At 42.2% G+C, this 15,389-nt stretch overlaps 1 protein-coding gene across 14 annotated transcripts in view; it reads left to right on the top strand.

Annotated features, from left to right (window-relative positions):
• Cadps2 (calcium dependent secretion activator 2) overlaps positions 1-15,389 on the top strand; it is a 535,166-nt gene that overhangs the window by 176,115 nt on the left and 343,662 nt on the right. For all 14 annotated transcript variants that reach the window (XR_015685524.1, XR_015685523.1, XR_015685522.1 and 11 more), the window contains 1 exon segment: positions 13,753-14,085. Coding sequence is in view for 9 of the 14 variants with exons in the window: in XM_087657185.1 (XP_087513311.1) it covers positions 13,753-14,085 (333 nt within the window). In the remaining 5 variants the exon portion in view is untranslated.

The following is a 15,389-nucleotide window of genomic DNA, read 5'->3' as shown; positions in this document are numbered from 1 at the left end:
GTAGCCAGCTGAAGTGTGTGTGTTGGCCCCTACTGCATAAACAGCAGTACTGTTTCTCTAATGGTTAATTCATCACTAGTTCCCTTCTTGGTTGTGAGATTCCCCCATCCACACCCCGCATCATCGGTGGTTCTTTATTCATTTGGTGAATAATGATTGCCAGAAAAATGTTGTTCTACCAATCCAGCAGTCATTGCCCTCACGAGACTCACTTCCTAGTGGGAAGAAAAATAATGTGTTATGTGAGATAATTATAAGCTCTTTTGAAGGAAAATATATCACAGGAAACCGAAGACAGAGTTGCGGTTTCATAAAGAGTTGTTACCCACAAGGCAAATAGTCGAACAGGTCTTGTTAGCTTCGGTTCTCATTATGACACAAAGGTCATCTGGAGGGAGTCTTAATTGGGGGGATTGCCTCCGTCAAGTGACCCATAGGCGTATGTATAATGCTTTTTCTCTTGAACTTTTAAAATTACATTTAAGAGTGTTTTGTCTGCATGTATGTCTGTGTGCCTGGTGGGTGTGGTGCCCATGGAGGTCAGAAGAGGCGATCAGATCATTTGGGACTTGAGTTACCAAAAGACTGTAAGCTGTCATATGGTGTCAGGATCGAACCTGGATCCTCTGGAAGAGCAGCCAGTACTCTGAACTGTTGAGCCACCTCTCCAGTCCCATTTCCTTGATTTTTTTTTTAAATAGGGGTAGACAGACCTACCTAGTCCATGGTGGGTGGCACCACTTTTGGGCTTGTGGTCCTAGAATCTGTAAGAATGCTAGTGGCTGAGTCTATGCCCAGAGTACCCTGAACACACTCGATCTCATCTGATCTTGGTGGCTAAGCAGTTTGGCCTGGCGAGTACTTGGATGGGGTAAAGCTGGCTGAGCGTGAGCCATGAGAACAAGCCAATAAGCAGTATTGATCCAGGATTCCTGGGTCTGCTGCTCCTTAAGGCCCTGCCGTACACTTCCTTCATCGATAGGCAATGATAGGAAAGCCTAAGCTAAATAAATCCATTCCTCCCTAAATTGTTTTTTCGGTCCTGGTGTTTATCACAGCAACTGAAAGCAAACTACAACGGGCCTCAAAGAACCAAATCATCCCATTCACACAAAACCAACTGAGTGTTATAAAGAGCGGGGGGTGGGGAGGGGGGAGGGTGGGGGGGAGGGGGAGGGGGGAGGGGGTGGATATGGATGCTTTTGTCCCCTGTGGGACACCTGAGGCCAATTTAACCCAGAAGGCAGAGGTGAGTGTTAGTTGCCATTTATTCACTTGAAGGGTGCCTTGGGCAAATTTATAGTTTCTTTGTTATTACAGAGATTAGAACTAGTTGAAAAAAAAAATGTCAGCTGTAGGGCGAATACTGCTTCCTGGAAACAGAGCTTCTGAGAAGTTAGTCCCAACCACTGATCAACATGCAAAGTGACTTTCTCTGAAGTGCTTCATAAATGTTAGTCATCACGATGGTGGTGGTGGCCGAGGTGCTAACGGTGTGGTGGTGAGGGAATTCAAGTTTTAAAAAGGCGATTGAATGTCCGACTTTCAGGTGTCTCTCAGTTTTGAGGATCAGACTCTAGGATTAGAAAACAATGATGTTTTCCATGCAGAGTTGCCATCTGGTGGAAAAAATAACCAAGTACAGTTTATGAATTGGAAAAACCGTTCGACAACCAGCGTGCAGTTCATTTCTCTTGAACTTACAGACTGTCTGCTTTTAAGATTGATTTACTTTATAGAGTCTTTTTTTTTTTTCATTTTGAATTTTGAAATTTTATTCCTCAGCTGCAGATCCTTGGGTTATGAAGTGTAAATAACTTGCCATCTTCACAGTTCGTGCTTTATAAGCCTAGGATCTGAGAGGGCGGTAAACATGCTCTCTGGAGTCCTGCTAATATTGTGGGAAATATAATGATTTGGATTATGTAAGATCTTCTCCAGCTTCTCTGTCAACATTGGCCAAGCAAGCTATGCTTCCCCTTTCGCTGGGAACACATGGCTTTCCTTCCTTTCAAGGTCCCATTCTTGTATGTTGTCACAGATTGCAAACCCAGGTAGTATCCAATGGTGTACTTTTTGTCTTTCTGCTTATAAGAAGTAAGTGCCTTCATACAGTCTTAGGATTCAGTCTTAGCAGTCTCAGTAATTAGAGGTCCAAGAAAAATCTGTCATTGGCTGAACAAAACTTGAGCTGACCAGTAAGTCGCAAAATACCCAAAAGAGCGAACTGAAGGATTCACTGTCAATTGCCACCAAAAGAAAGCTTTCCAACAAGTCTGTTTACAGCATGATGGGAGCTCCCAATTTATCTTTTAAAGTTTTATATTGTTCAGGTAGCATCTTTGTTTATGTGGATGGAGACTCATCGTAGTCCCTACAACAAATTTGATAAGGTCTTTGTAGTTTGGGGCTTCGGGTTTATTCCAGGAGCTTTAGAGTCGATATATGGCGTTTAGGTTAGCTCTAGGGTAGGATTCTTTGAAGTGAACTCTTTTCTTCTAGACTGCTGATAAATGTCTAGAAATATCATCTCTTATCTGTGTAAGCTCTTTTAGTAAAGGAGATTATGGCCAGTTTTAAGAGACATTTGATAAGGAATGGGGTTAGTTAGTGGTTTCCAACATTTAGGATTCACAGAGGAGTAAAAATCCTCTGCTAATATTAATCCCCCCATACACACACACACACACACACACACACACACACACACACACACACACACACATTTCCATTTATCGTATAAGCATAGATTTCTCACAGTCTTCCATCAGGAATGCTAGTATAGCAAGCATTCATTACTAGTGACTTTATAACAAAAAGTTATTTATTTTCCTCTTAACTGCCAACATGTTTGTTGTATTTAATTTTATTAAATGCATTCTCACTGCCTAGGAGCACCTCTGTCTTCTCTCTAAGCTAGCTTCGAGATCTGATCGCAGACTCTTGGAATGACTGTCTCCATGTTCACCAAGATCAGTTTGGGTACCCGTTTATCCCACTATATGTAGGATAAGCAAACACATGTCATTGTATCAGGAGTGATGACCTACTGAGAACATAATTTGCTTTGATACGTATTATTGGGAAAGGAACATAGGGAGAATATTGAAAAAAAACCCAAAAACAAAAACAAAAACAAAAAAATGTTTTCCTTTCTTAGAATAGAAAGTATGTTCTTCGGAGCAATGGAAGGGAGAGCTGGGAAAGGGAGGTAAGGGAGATTTAGTGAACTGAGAAAATGAAGCCATTGAGCGCTATCTGAGAATCCACTGGCTGGCATTGATTATTCAGAGAGACCCAATGCAAATATAACTTGTATTCTTCAAAAATAAGAATCATTTGATTTTTCTCAGTGATACTTAACTTACCATTGTTACAAAATTCACCGATTGATAACATCTGAAAAATAGTTTAAGGAAAAAAATTCTAAAATTGATTCTTCAAGGACATTACAAATTATGAAACTCATGAGACAGTGTTTTATTTGGCCATATCATGGAGAAGAATCACCTCTTCTAAGTGGGTCTCTTGTACTTTCTCAATATCTCTCTGCCTCAAGACATGTTGGCACCCTTCCCAGGAACCATCTGACAGATAGCCACAATGATTTGGCAAGGAGATAATGTTTTTCTAGTCATTATGAAATCCTTTTGAATAAAAGAAGTAATGTGCGGTTCAGATCAGCAGCACCATGCATATTAAGTGCTTCTATAGAAAAATATATTTGAAATCTTATTTGGACAGCTGAGCAGACTGAAGATACTGTTTCTCCACAGTCATCACATCACAGTCAATTTTGGTATTAGTTTCCTGTGACTTCATTAAGATTTCGGTTATCTCTTTGGAATATGAGTCCGGCAGATGAATGGGAAGAGAAGCGTTTCAGGATACTCAGAAAGAAGGCCATGTACAATTAAATTTCACTAAAATGTAGAGAAAAAAAAAACAACACCCAGGGTATGTTAGAAGCTCTCCAATGTCAGGTTGAGATAATGCCCGTGAGGAATTGGATTGTGCAGAATTTTCACAAGATAACCGATTGGTAATGCCACAGGCGTTGGGCAGTGCCCTGTGGAATGTCATAAGGTGTTCAATGGATGGGCGTAAGAGAAATAGTAAACTAGCATTATCATTGAGTTCAAAGACTATGTTTCCTGCTCTTTTTCCCCAAAGGCACTATTTCCTTAGTCTGGCCACTTCTCAGCTTAGATCCCTTAGTTTGAAAATGAAAATTATGATCCACAAAACATAGAGTAATTGTGCCATTCAATGAAACCATGTCCAAGAGCCCCAGAGAGACAGTACCTAATTATGCTTAGTTCCCATGCTGCTGATACTTGGGTAACTTTGAGTTCTCTCAAGCAGAATTTCACAAATGATCTTGTGTTGCAGAGCAGAAAGGTGTAGTACGTGGGCACTCCAAGACTAGAGACCGGTTCTATGACAGCCTCCATGGTAGCCTTAGTCTGCCTGCCTTTGGTAACTTTTGCTGTTATTAAGGTGAGTTCATGGGACAATCTATCAGTGTCACACAGTATCATATTGGTCATACACAAGAACTATGTATGATTCATTCTTCAAGAACACTACAGATAATAGGACTTATTAGAAAACACAATTACCAGACTATAAAATATTCTTTACTAGCAAAAATGAATCTCATTTTCCCCTTTGGACAATATTCATGGTGGTCTGTTTCCTCTGGGATGTTTTCATATCTCCCATTCAAATGGACAAGTTTCTTGTCTTCTACTATTTAATAGATGAATTTCTTGTCTTCTACTAGTTAGTGGATGAATTTCTTGTCTTCTACAGGTTAATGGAGGAATTACGAAAGTGACTGGAGTTCACAACTTTGAAGCCTGCTTTACTTCAATGTTCTTTCATTGTCTCCTTCGTTCCTTCTTTTCCACTGTTTTCTGGGTTCCCTGGCATTGCACAACACCCCAGACCTGTCTTTCACCTCTCATCCAGCTTTACACCCCAAGCTGTGGTTCCTACTCTCAGTACTTGGCTTCTCTCACACCTCTTCCCGTGATTCTTTCTGCATTATGGTTTCCCATCATATCCAAACATGGAAAACTCAACCAGCCTTCCTGGCGACTGACGTGATGTGTAGTTAAAGCAACAGAATGAATAGAAGAATTAGACCTGTTGTTGTAAAAATATAAAAAAATAAAAAAAGTATTTTACCTCACTAGGTCCTGCACTGCGGTGTCCCAAGATATCTGCCAGATATCTGGGTGGTAACACATCCCAACTCTGCCGTGGCGGCCCAGTGTCTCTAGCTGCCGCACACTTTTTTACACTCAAACCCTCACATAAAAGAACACACAAAACAATAATCTTAGATCCAATTGGTAGGATATAATTGCCCACTTAAACATACAAAGCCCAGTACCATCCGTCCCTTAAGAACATTGATAACAACCTGTAAACACACAGAGCGAGATCTTTACGTCAGCCTCCATTGTCCTGCGACGGCTTCTCTGCCATCCTCCTCCTCTCTTCCTCCCTCTTTGTTCCAGTCTCCTCCTCTTCCTTCAAACTTCTCTCCTGCCCATCCTTCCTTCTCATCCAATGACAGGCCTCCTTCTATCTTGTACCTGCCTCACCTGTGACATCATCCCACACAGACCACCAGTTGTTTTCTCTTCCAAACAACTTGCTCATAGTTGCTTCTTTGCCCATAAACTAGCTGTTTTGTAAGTGTTTGCTCCATTTGTGACCTTACATATAGGTGTTGCAGACAGTGAGATGGGGCAGTTTCTGACAGTGGGATTTACTGATTAAAATGTATGAACCCACCTGTTAATTTAATATTATAGTTGCAGCTTGAAGTGGGCTTTAATGGAAAAAAAAATGTTTTATACTGAGATGTGACGCGTCAAGCTAGGATGACCGGGGAGGGATCTCTGCAATCTGAAGGTAAATAGAGGATGATAAAGCAGACCCTGTACAATTCTTGCATGACCTGGATGACTAGAGCATCGAGGCCTATCCAGGCAGAGTGAGTTTTAACTGAAGATGGAGAATTGGGAATGAGTTGTAAGGCCGTGGAGGCCATAGTGATTTTTCTCTTAAACCATCAAGTTGACATGACCTGAGGTGGTGGTGGTGGTGGTGGCGGTGATGATGATGATGATGATGATGATGATGATGATGATGATGATGATGGCAGTGTCGGTGGTGATGGCAGTGGCAGCTTAATATTATTTTGGTGTCAGGGAAGAAAATACATTGGGTGAAGTGATGGTGGCCAGGAATCTCCCAAGGCAGGGAACCCACTGAAGTGTCAGTTGACAGTCCTAGGAAGAAACATGGACAACTGTTATGGGGAGATGAAGAAATCGAAGGGATTTCTGAAGGACCAGTAGGGTCAGTATAGTGACAAATTGTCTATTTGCAGCCATAGAGTGGAGCAAGAGGGGTGTCAGGAATGTTTTCTAAGTCTCAAGGACGGAAATTGGTACCTGACACTGGAGGCAAAGTGAGTGTGGGAAGACGTTTTAAATTGCACTTGATCGAGACTCGTGAATTTCAAATGCTCTTGGGACTTTAAGAAGAGGACTCAATAGTATCAAAGGTCTCCGTCTGTAGCTTACATTAAATGCAAAAGGAGGTCAGTGGGACACACTTTGTGGAGGTACTAAAGCAAAGTGGAGTGCCCTGGAACGCGGTGAGCAGCACGGTATTTTGAAAAAGAAGTACACCCTCGGGATAGGAGGACTTTCCTTCTGCATTCAGAAGCCATGGTACTGATCTGTGCAAAAATCCTGTATTCTGGCACCCATGCCTTTTAGCACAGTTTTTGTTCTGCTTCTAGTTACAGATATTCCTGTCCTTCGATGTCTCCCCTGCAGCCATCCATAGCATACACCCGCAGCTAGACTTGTAACGGATAGTCTTTATCACTGGGTAGTCAGTCAACTTTGGGTAGTTACTACTTTTTCAACAAACCATTTTCTACCTGTAATAAATGACAGTCTCTTTTTAGAGTTTACACTCATCAGCCAGCAAACTGGAATAAATGCTATCGGTACCTACTTTTTACTCTGGGGTGACATATAATCCATCGATGTCAAACAGTGTTCTGTGCAAAAGGAAATAGCAGAGTACGAAGGCGAAGACTAATGAATGGGAGGTAGAGAGAGGGTAGAACTTCTTCAAGAGATGATGGCACTAAGACCAAGAGAAGTAAGATGATGTATGAGTAGATTTCTCTTATAGTAAGTAAGTCATTTCAAAAAACATTAAAAACATAGAAATCATGACAATTAGCTCATCTTTTCTTAAGTAAGAATCTGCTATTACTGCGGATACCTCAAGAATCAATAGGGGCTGAAGAATTAGCTTTCTAGTTTCCTGGCATGGTTCCGATCAGACTTCTATCCATTAGGGCTGTTAGACCGAGGACCTTGGGTCCTTCTTTCACAGCAACCTTCTTCCCACATGGCACATGTTGAAGGACCAAGAGCAAGAACGCCATGGTCCATGGCAACCGTCTCACTTCTGAGATGAGATGAGCGCTGACTGTTCTTGGCCTTCCGTGCTACTGACTTGCCTTTCCTACTGCTCAGGCGCAATTTCCCAGCCTCGCCTCTGCTGCTTCCCTCGCACTTCCTTTTCCGTCTCCACTTTCTAAAAGCACAATTTAGGATTCCTATGTGAACGTTATTGTGCCCTGTCCTGTCCCCTTCGCTCTCTCCTGCAGCTGACTCTTCATCTTTACTCTGCTAAATGCTCTCTGCCCAAGGTGACCTAGGACAAGAAAACAGCAAACAGATCTGTTTTAATATGATCTGTTTCCTCTAGAGACCTCTGGTTCATACTTGCTTCTGTCCTGGGAAGTCGGTCCTGTCTGAGCCGTTGCCGGGTGTGTGTGTGCCTGTGTGTGTGTGTGTGTGTGTGTGTGTGTGTGTGTGAGCGTGTACATGCCTGTGCGTGTGTCTCTCATTGTCCTCACTTCTACTGGATACATTTGTTTATGGGAGAGGTATTTATTTAATTGGTAACCATTTAAATATAGGGTTTTTAAACTTTTGTTCTCCCCTTATGTGCTCTTATACTTTTTCCTGACCACTATCCAAACTTAATTAATTATCCCTAACACACGCCATTTTGTTAAAAATCAGCAACAACAAAACAAAACATACATAGATATATACATTCTTCCGCCTTTATTATGCATTATAGTTACAAAGAGAATGACAATCCTGTTTCCCCACCTTACTTTCCATGTGTTGTAACTCAAAAGGTATTCTGTTCTGTCTTCTCTCCTTCCTGCCTCTCTTCCAGCTCTGTGGCCATTTTGCTTGTCAAGTCAGCTGTCTCCTTCTGATCATTGATCTCCACCTTAGCTCCACCACTTCGCCATCTACCCTTGCCGCTGGCGTCTCATCTTGAGACACATTTCTTAATCTCTTAACACTAGGTCATCTAGCCACAGCTGGGCCCTGTGTTAGTTAGGACTCTCTAGAGGAACAGAACTGATACAATGAATCTGTGTTACAGAGGGGCTTTATTACTTTGGCCTCATGGAATGGGTGGTCAGGCCATGCACTGGAGGTGCTGAGAACCTGGTAACTACCCACTATGAGGTTGGATGACCCAACAGTTCTCACTGAACACTGAACGCCTAGAATATTGTTAGGGAGCTGGTAGTCTAGTCTTCGTTGGAAGGCTGAAGAAGGTAAGTTGTAATGTCAGCAGAGTTTGTCAGCAATCAGAGTAGCAACCAAACAGATGTATTCTCCAGCATGGAGTGAAGGCCTACAGGCAAAATCAACGTCTGTTTTCCTTCTGCCCTCTTTGCATGTGGAATGCCCCTTTGGGAGAAGTACTGCCCACTCAGCAGCGTGTTTCCCTCCCTTTTCAGGTTTCCAGGAAACATTCTCCAGACCTACCAAGAGGCATGGCTCTTAGTTGATTCCATATCTGATGAAGTTGGTGAGCAGAGCTAGCCATTACACCATCAACTAGAACCTGAATTTCTCTCTTGTACACATGCTATTCCCTCATCTGATATTTAGTGATCTTCCTGATTTAAATAGTATTGCTACAGTACTTATATGTAATCTCTATATATAATAGGAAAGTTTTTGAATTACCCTTTGAAGATTTTAATGTTTTTTTCTTCTATTCTTTTCGGGCCCATTTATTTATTTCCTTAAACTATGTTTTATTCTCCCTCTTAACTTTACACAATTCACAGGCTATTAAAGACACAGGTCCTTTGTCCCTGTTCTGGGCTCTCCCCTATGTAGCTCTCACTTCTCACCAGAGTTGTTAACTCCATTTCCTTGGTACCCCCCCCCCTTTTTGTATGAGTGTCTCTTATTCTCCTTGTTCATTTTCCTTTTCTTGTTGGTCTTTCCTCCTCAGGGAGCAGGAGATTGTCAGAGTTTAGTCTTTGATGGATTCATCTGTGTGCCATGAACACTTAGCAGAATCCTAGCATTTTGTTACCACTTAGCAAATGTCATTTACATAGTTAGAGTGAGTTAGTGCAGCCTTCATTATGGTTTTATAAGAGAAAAGCACTCAGCGACAATGTTCATTTGTGCCTTTGCTTCAAAACTAGAGTCACTTAAGGGAATGCTAGCTCTTGGCTATATATTAAGATGGTGAGAAAAAAAACCAAAATAACTGCTCATATGGAGTATTAGAAATCAGTAGTTTTCCTGTAGTGAGACTATAAGTATATATTTTGTTGGTCAGGGTTTATGCACATTATAGCATTTCTAAAAGAGTCAACTTCAGGTATTTTCTAGAGAAGCAACATTACATGTATCACCACTAGTTATTTTCTCGTATCAGCTGAAAAACAAACTATGTATCATTGAACAGGAAAGCCATAATACATAAACAAGAGGAGATGACTACTATGGGCAATGAAAACAATAAAAGAAACACTAGAATTAGGAGGCAGAACATTAGAGGAAGGAAGAAATCCCAAAGAGAGTCCCACTCTATCAACCCCAGACCTCAGACCAAGCTTAACTAAACATATGTGTCATGGAATAACAATAAAGTTACTGCATTGCCACAGTGGTGGACATAGGGGATCTGTTTGCTCTGAGTTCTGGGGCGAGGTCCACAGGGAGATGTCAGGATCCAGAACTGGAAATCTGCCAGTGAGGATGGTACTCTGAAAAGACTCCCTTGGTGTCTCTGAAAAAAGAGCTGAGCGTCCGTAATGTCACCAGGAACTACAGTGAATTACAAGCCCTCCTTCTACCACAGCCCACCTCTGGCTCACTCTATGGCTACTGCTTTAAGTGGTATGAAACATGCTGCCTGGATGCGTTGCTTTGAGTCCTCAGCATCTATAGCAACTTTATAAAGAGGTATAACAAAAATTATATATACATAAGTATATTTAATTAAAATATAATTATATGTAATAAATTGTTACTGAATCCAAATAACTCCACTCAAATGTTCTAGGTTCCCAAATGAAAGACACACACACACACACACACACACACACACACAGAGACAGAGATACAGAGACAGAGACAGAGACAGAGACAGCGAGAGAGATGCAGCCTTTATATTTTAACATGCCTTAAAACAGCTCAGTGGTTGGGCCACTTCCAAAACTCCATGTGGGTAACACACTGCCCTCCGATATTTCTGAGCTATTGCTTACTAAAACCTGTCTTCTATCTTGGCTGCTCCAGACCCAGACCTACAACCCTCTCGGGCTGAATTTCCCACCACCTACATGACACCTTTGTTCTCTGTCTAGCATCTTTCAAGCATGGCCGCTACTCCTCTCCTGGCCAATGGCTACCTCTCTTACTGCTCCTCGTTCAGTCCCTGCCCAAGAATCCTAAAGTCCTGCCTCTGTCTCCCTGCCCAGCTATTGGCCACCAGCAACTTTATGAACCAATCAAAACCAACCGGGGGGCAGGGTCCCTCAGTGTCATATGTGTGGATTTCATGCAATTTTGATGACCAAATTAACATAATGCATTCACCATTAGACCAAATCCACAACAATTGGTAGATATGATATGATTATGTGATTTCTATGTTTAAGGCATAATTACAGAATTTCTTCAGTAAATACTGTCAGTGCCTCATGAGCAAAGCGGCATTAGTTAAGAGAAAGAAGAGAAATCATGACGTTCTCATGAGTACTCAAGAAATGTCATTTCCAGACAAAATATATGATTGAATGTCTGGGTTTCCTTCTCCCTGACCCAGAATTATTAAAGGCATCATTCGTTTCACTCCTTTATAAAAACAAGGGTTATTCTTTATAATCCGAGTTATCCTTGAACTAAGTACACAGTTGGCCTTGGTGATCCCCCTACCTCTGCTTCCTGTGTCCTAGGAGCACTAGTACAAGCCACGATTGTTCTTACGTCTCTTTAGATATATTTTGTTTTGGCTTGGAGACATAAAACGCACAATAACAGGGACTTCTAATCACAAGTGATCTAGAGCTGTGGCGAGATAGCACACATTTTGTGTAGGTATTGTATATGCGGTTGCCATAGGTAGAAGTTACTAATGCTTTAGCATATGAGTGACAATGACTGAGACAGGAAACAAGAGCAGCTTTTGTGAATGGCTCAAGAGAGGAAACTTTGGGGGCCAGGTGGCCACATCTGCCAGATAGTAAGGCAGAAGGGCAAGTGAGTCACCTGACATGTGTAGGACGTATTTGTAACTGGTTTACATACAGACAGGTGAGGTAGGCGGTCCAATGGTGCAGTCCTACCTGTAAGAGTACTTAGTCATTATGTATGAGTTTTTTAAGGAAACTTGCTGTTTCAGGGAGCTGGAGATGTAACTCAGCAGTCAAGAATGCTCGAAGCACGGTCATAACAAGCCAGGGCATTCCAGGGTTCCCAGGGTTCCCTGAATACCTGTAATCCCAGTGCCCAGGTTCAACAGAGACATGATCCCTGGAACTTGTGAGCTTCCAAACAAACTAAAAGTGAAAGCCATAGGTTCACAGAGACACCAGGCCTCAGAGGATAATTGGAGCTGGCTGGTTTCCAACATAACTATGAAAACGAAAGCCACGAGTACAGGGAGAGACCTGGCCTCAGAAGACTAGGTGGAGAGTAATAAAGATTCCTCAGATCAGACTCTGAGAGTCCCAAGGGTCCCGGTTAGTTGACGCCGTTGGTCTTCCTGTGGAGTTCCTATCTCCTCTGAGGCTTGCAATTCTGCCTCCTATTTTTCCACAAGAGTCCCCAAGCTCTACCTACTGTTTGGCTGTGAGTGTCTGCGTCTGAGTCAGCTGCTGGGTGGAGCCTCTCAGAGCCCAATATGCTCCTGTCTGCAAGTATTACAGAGTCTCAGTAGTAGTGTCAGGGATGGGTGCTTGCCCATGGGAAGGGACACACGGTCTGGACCTAAGCCTCACTGCACATGTGTAGCAGATGTGCAGCTTGACCTTCATGTGGGTCTCAAACAACTGGAACAGGGGCTATCCCAAAAGCTGTTGCCTGTACATGTGAAATGTTCATCTAGCTGGGCTGCCTTGTCTGGTGTCAGTGGGAGAGGAAGCACCTAGCCTTGCAGAGACTTCAAGTACCAGGGTGGGGGATACCCAGGGGAGCCCTCACCCACTCAGAGGAGAAGGGAATGGGGGATGGGTGAAGGATTATGGGGGGGTTGACCAGGAGAGGGGCAGTGAGTAGGATATAAAGTGAAAAGTAAAAAAGAAGACTAAATTAACATAAAAAAGATTCCTCATATCCTCTTCTTGTCTATAGATATGAATTGGTGCAAACAGCCCCACAGGCATGCATGCATATATATGCTTATGCACACACACACACACACACACACACACACACACACACACACACACACACACACTCTTAATGGATATTTTTGTCCTAGAAGCACAACAGCAGCGTTCAATGCATGGTAGCTGCATTAGTTTTTCAGACTCCTCTGGACAAAGCTTGTGCCACATATCAAGAAGAAAACAGGAAAATTAGCAGTGTCATTTGATTAGTATCCATGACAAGATGGTCAGATTCATATGTCAATATGCTTATATATCTTACAGGTGATCCCCCTCCTTGCATCCCTGTAGCTATGAGACAAGTGTTAAGAAGCTGGGGAGCTAATGGGGTCAGAGAAAGGGACAAGAAGCCTGACCTCTGAGCCATGAAGAACTTTGGGTTAACAGTTACATAGGATGTTTATTTATTTTAAGGGCACTTCTACAGAACTGTTGGTCTCCAAACCCTCCTGTGCTTAAGAGTTACCCTGAATTCCCAAGTAAACATACAGAAGTTGGCCATGTATTTCCAGCTACTTTCTTACCATTTGAGTGAGGTGAGAGAGGTGGGCGACTGGCGAGACAGGAACAAGGAGTTATAAACCGCAGTTTATTTCTTCTGGTTTCTGGAACTGGGAGGTTCTAAGTGAATGACTCTTCCTAGACCATTGTCTTAGCACTGTGTTGTTCTCAGGCTGCAGAAGGACAGAGCCAGAACCCAACTGGGCCTCCATTTTAGAGGAGCCTTTTACCTCTGAGTCCTTAACCTTCAGGTTGAAAATATATGTAGGTTATCTCGTAATTCCCTCAGAACGGCTTACTGCCTCTCTCAGCCTTTCAACCTTTTAGAGATTTTGGTCTCCTCTCATAAGTTACCATGTATTATATTATAGCTGTGTTATACAACATCTTGAGCCATGGTGGAACCTTGGAGTCGTGGCTAGGTGCCCTCAAAGCATAGGTGTTGATGGCCATGGGTGATTTTTGTTTTTCAGGTTTTCCTGAAGAGCGACCGAGTGGCCAGAATGGTTCAGAGTGGAGGATGCTGTGCTAATGACTTCCGAGAGGTGTTTAAGAAGAACATAGAAAAGCGCGTGCGTAGTTTGCCAGAAATAGATGGCCTGAGCAAAGAGACGGTGCTGAGCTCATGGATAGCCAAATACGACGCCATTTACAGGGGAGAAGAAGATTTGTGCAAACAGCCGAACAGGATGACCCTGAGTGCTGTGTCTGAGCTTATTCTGAGTAAGGAGCAGCTCTATGAAATGTTCCAGCAAATTCTGGGTATTAAGAAACTGGAACACCAGCTACTCTATAACGCATGCCAGGTGAGTATCCCGATGTCTCCCCTCGCCGTGTCTGACGCATGGAAGGGACATTGCCCGCTTACGACCCTAGGGACAGGTGCTCTGCTTTTGCTAATCAGTTTCCTTGAAGGGTTGAGTGAGGCCGAATTTTAATTTATTTATTTTTAATAAATAAAAAGAGCGATCATTTGAAAGAAGCTTTGAAAGAGGCTGGGTGGAGAGAGAAGAATATCAGTATCGCGGCTGCTCCAAAAGGACATCAGGGTTGTGCTTACTGGACATATATAGGGCAATCCCTGAATATAAAAGTGACTGTCATCTGCTGCCTAAGCAGTGTCCCCAGTATATATGAGCTAGTGGTGCTCAGTGCAGAATAATTCATCATCAAGGTTTGAGGCTAGTCAAACCTTTATTATTATGGAAGTAATTGAAGTTTCAAGATTTTCTTTACCTCGGCCTGGAAGAAATAAATCGATGATGATCGTTAAACTGGCTGATTTAAAACAATGGTAGCAAATAATGTTTCCCCTTAAGTTGTTATTCAAGTTGCGCATATAGAAAACTGTAAAAAAAAATTTCTCAGGTTTTTCATTTTTAGGTGGGATGATTTGTCTAATAATATATTCCTAGGATTTTTGCTCATTTTGGGTATATACATTATTTAAGCCCTAATATGCAATTCAGATCGCCAGAATTCTGCCATTTTAACATGCATTAAGAAACGCACTTCTATAATATGCATATATTTATTTTTAACCATACATTTTTATTTTAACCTTTTTTGCAAATTTAATCTCACTTAATTTCTGGATCCCATCCATGTCCCTTAGTTTGCATCATTAAATTATGGATAACTTAGGTAAATAAAGAATTAATTAATAATAAAGTACTGTGTCACCTTCACCCTATGGGCAGTTCATGAACTCACGATAATTGATTTTACTGGGTCATTAAGCCAGGAGGTGGTTTGATAGTGGAGGCCGACCATAAATCACACATTAGATCATAAATCTTACCGAGTAACAGACATGTTGGATGAAGACTGTGTGACCCACAGCCCACGGTGGTTCTTCTGTATGGCGAATGTTGGTGAGCGTCACTGTGTAGTAAAATTGAACTTCATTCTGTGGCTACTTAGTGAGAATGTATCAAAAGTCTCACTAGATGACAGAAAACAAAACTGAACAAACTGCTTTCCATGTTGCCAATGCAGTGGAGCTGCAGGACCTCCCACGTGACTATACATTCCAATTTCTACCCCTTGTGGCAGGCCTATAAAATATAATTCCATGTAGTGCAGGTTTAATGCAAACTCCTTTGTCTTC

The sequence above is a fragment of the Rattus norvegicus genome, chromosome 4, assembly GCF_021556685.1.
Source record: "Rattus norvegicus strain SHRSP/BbbUtx chromosome 4, alternate assembly SHRSP_T2T, whole genome shotgun sequence".
Classification (NCBI taxonomy): Eukaryota; Metazoa; Chordata; class Mammalia; order Rodentia; family Muridae; genus Rattus; species Rattus norvegicus.
This window is presented reverse-complemented; position numbering and strand designations above follow the sequence as displayed.